The sequence below is a fragment of the Erigeron canadensis genome, chromosome 3 (assembly GCF_010389155.1).
Source record: "Erigeron canadensis isolate Cc75 chromosome 3, C_canadensis_v1, whole genome shotgun sequence".
NCBI lineage: Eukaryota > Viridiplantae > Streptophyta > Magnoliopsida > Asterales > Asteraceae > Erigeron > Erigeron canadensis.
In genome coordinates this window covers 33,491,535-33,494,214 of record NC_057763.1, presented here as the reverse complement: position 1 = coordinate 33,494,214, position 2,680 = coordinate 33,491,535, and the positions used below count along the sequence as shown (strand labels likewise).

Sequence of the window (2,680 nt, the reverse complement as noted above, 5' to 3'; positions counted from 1 at the left end):
TATTCAACATAACAGTTAAAGCTTCCATCACCACAATGAACAAAAAAGGCGCGATAGGATCTCCCTGTCGAATACCTTTATGACATTCAAACTCGAATGTTGGTGAGCCATTAACCAAGATAGAGGATCTCGCGGACGACAATGTACCAAGCACCCAATCGCACCATTTGCTCGGAAACCCCATCCATCTTAACACTGATATAAGAAAGTTCCAATTTACGTTGTCGTAGGCCTTAGCAAAATCAATTTTGAAGGCAAAAAATTTCTTTTTATTTTTCTTCGCTCAACTAAAGACCTCATTCAAAATAAGAGGTCCATCAATAAAATTTCTATCCCCCACAAACGCTGTCTGGTTAGAAGAGACCACCAAACCTACAACCTTTTTAAGACGATTAGCCAACACCTTAGAGATCACTTTGTTGATCACCCCAATCAAGTTTATTGGGCGGTAATCGTTCAGGTTCTCAGGATCTTTAGTTTTTGGTATTAGAGTGATGAAAGATGACCCACAACCCCTGCTTATCCTCCCATGTGTATAGAACTCGTTCAATAAGGCAATAAAATCGGGTTCTAAAAGTGACCAGAATCTCTTAATAAATCTAAAGTTGAACCCGTCGGGCCCAGGCGCCTTATCATCACCACAGTCAAAAACTGCCTTCTTGATTTCCCCTATCGAAAAAGTCCTTATCAACCCATCCGCTTCCTCGCTGCTCAGTTTTGAACCGGACCACTCAACGAAAACCGGTCTGTTAACATGTTCTTCTTTAAACTTGTCCTGAAAGAAGGCCAAGATGTGCTTTTTGATACACTTGGGCTTCTCCACCCACACCCCATTTAACATTAAGCCCGGTATGCTATTAATTGATTTCCTGTTATTAATAAAACCATGGAAAAACCTCGAGTTTTCATCCCCATCAATAGCCCATTTAATTCTTGATTTTTGTTTAAGATCTTTGGCTTTTGAGTCCTCCATCTCCATGATCCTTCTAATACATTCAGTTCGTATCCAGCTTTCTTCCTATATCAAGTCGTTTTCTTCCATAGCCCTTTCAATCTCCTCCAACTCTTTTCTACATTTATCCATCTCTTCACCCTCTTTTTCTCTAATTTCATCCCTCCACACCTTTATCTGATCTCTTAGATACTTAAATTTCATCATGAGCCTGGTGTCGGCAGGCCCAAACGAGATAGCCTCACCCCAAGCCTTCGTGACCACCTCTTCAAAATCGCTCTTATCCAACCAAGAATTGAACACCCTGAAAGGCTTTGGCCCAAAATTCAGGTCCTTAAAGGAAAGGAGTATCGGGCTATGGTCAGAAAAGGCTCTAGATAAGACTCTACAACATGCCAACGGCCACTTCTCCAATATCTCGATCCCAACTAAAAATCTATCAATCTTACTGAACTTCCCCCTACCGTTATCGTACTTCAAAAACATAAATTTTCTCCCTCTCATCTCGTATTCATGGAGGTCAGCTTCATAGATAAAGTTGTTGAAAGCCCGGGCACAACCAGAATTGAACAAAGACCCTTTTCTCTCTTCCGGGCTCCTTACCGCGTTGAAATCCCCCATAAAAATCCACAATCCCCTTTCAACATTTTTTGCAGCTACCAATCTATCCCACAACCTTTTCTTATCCCTCACCTTCTGGGGCGCATATACATTTGCCAAAAACACTGCCTCGTCACAGCCCTTAAGCTTCCCTTTTATGATTAGGAAATTATTATCCTTTACGCTACTAGTCTTAGTAAACATCCTAGTGTCCCAAACGCAAACTAAACCTCCCGACCTTCCTAATGGTTCACCAACTCCCATCCCATGTTTTTATTACCCCAATATTTTTTAATCAAAAAGTTTCGGAAACTCCCGCACTTTGAGTTTCTTGGAACGAAACGAAAGACACCCCTTCTTTATTAATAATATCCCTTATCCACCCCGACTTACCTGAACCCCTGAAACCCCTAATATTAATTGAGAGACAATTCATTGGGGAACCTCATTTTTACCTTCCTTGATGATATCCTCCTTTACCTTATCTTCGTGTCCCTGTAGCTTGACCCCGACACAGTTGCCCATCTCTAATGTTCCTTCAGTTTCTTCTTCAATAAGGTCAATTGGACCATCTGACTTTTCGTTATCTTCAAGTTCTACTTCCACCATGGTTTCTTCAGTTGTTTCTTAGAAAAGAGTTTCCTCGTTGTTTTCATTATTAGGGCAATTGTTTAAGTCAACTGTTTCTTCATTTAAATCCTGACTAAATACTTCCTAGGCTCTCGTACGAGAGTGGTCATCCCCATTCAGATTAAGGCCCACCAAATCATCTAGCCTACACTCCTCTTCAGGTCGTTGTCTTTTTTTGGGCCTGATATTAAAGTCACCCAACTTTTTGGCCCAATCTACCGAACAATCACCCTTCTTTTGAAAGTTGCCTTTCTTTTTTTTCAATTTAAATTTATTAGTATTAAAAGAAACTCTTCCACCCTGGCCCACCCCATCATTCTCTTGCATGGGGAACGTGTGAGCATTTTCGAACAACGAACCACAGTCTGAATTCCCATGCACGTTTGATTCACCTTCCTCCCCACCCTTTGACCTTCCATCTTCCTCCACCACCGTTTTCTTCCCTGGGAAATTTTCCGGCGAGGCTGCCATGTCTACTACTAACTCCCCATGACTCTA

At 41.5% G+C, this 2,680-nt stretch overlaps 1 protein-coding gene across 1 annotated transcript; it reads right to left on the bottom strand.

Annotated features, from left to right (window-relative positions):
• Positions 1-1,018: 1,018 nt before the first annotated feature.
• LOC122591958 lies at positions 1,019-1,816 on the bottom strand. Its single transcript, XM_043764178.1, has one exon. It carries the CDS (start codon positions 1,814-1,816, stop codon positions 1,019-1,021), a length of 798 nt encoding a protein of 265 aa, XP_043620113.1.
• Positions 1,817-2,680: the final 864 nt, after the last annotated feature.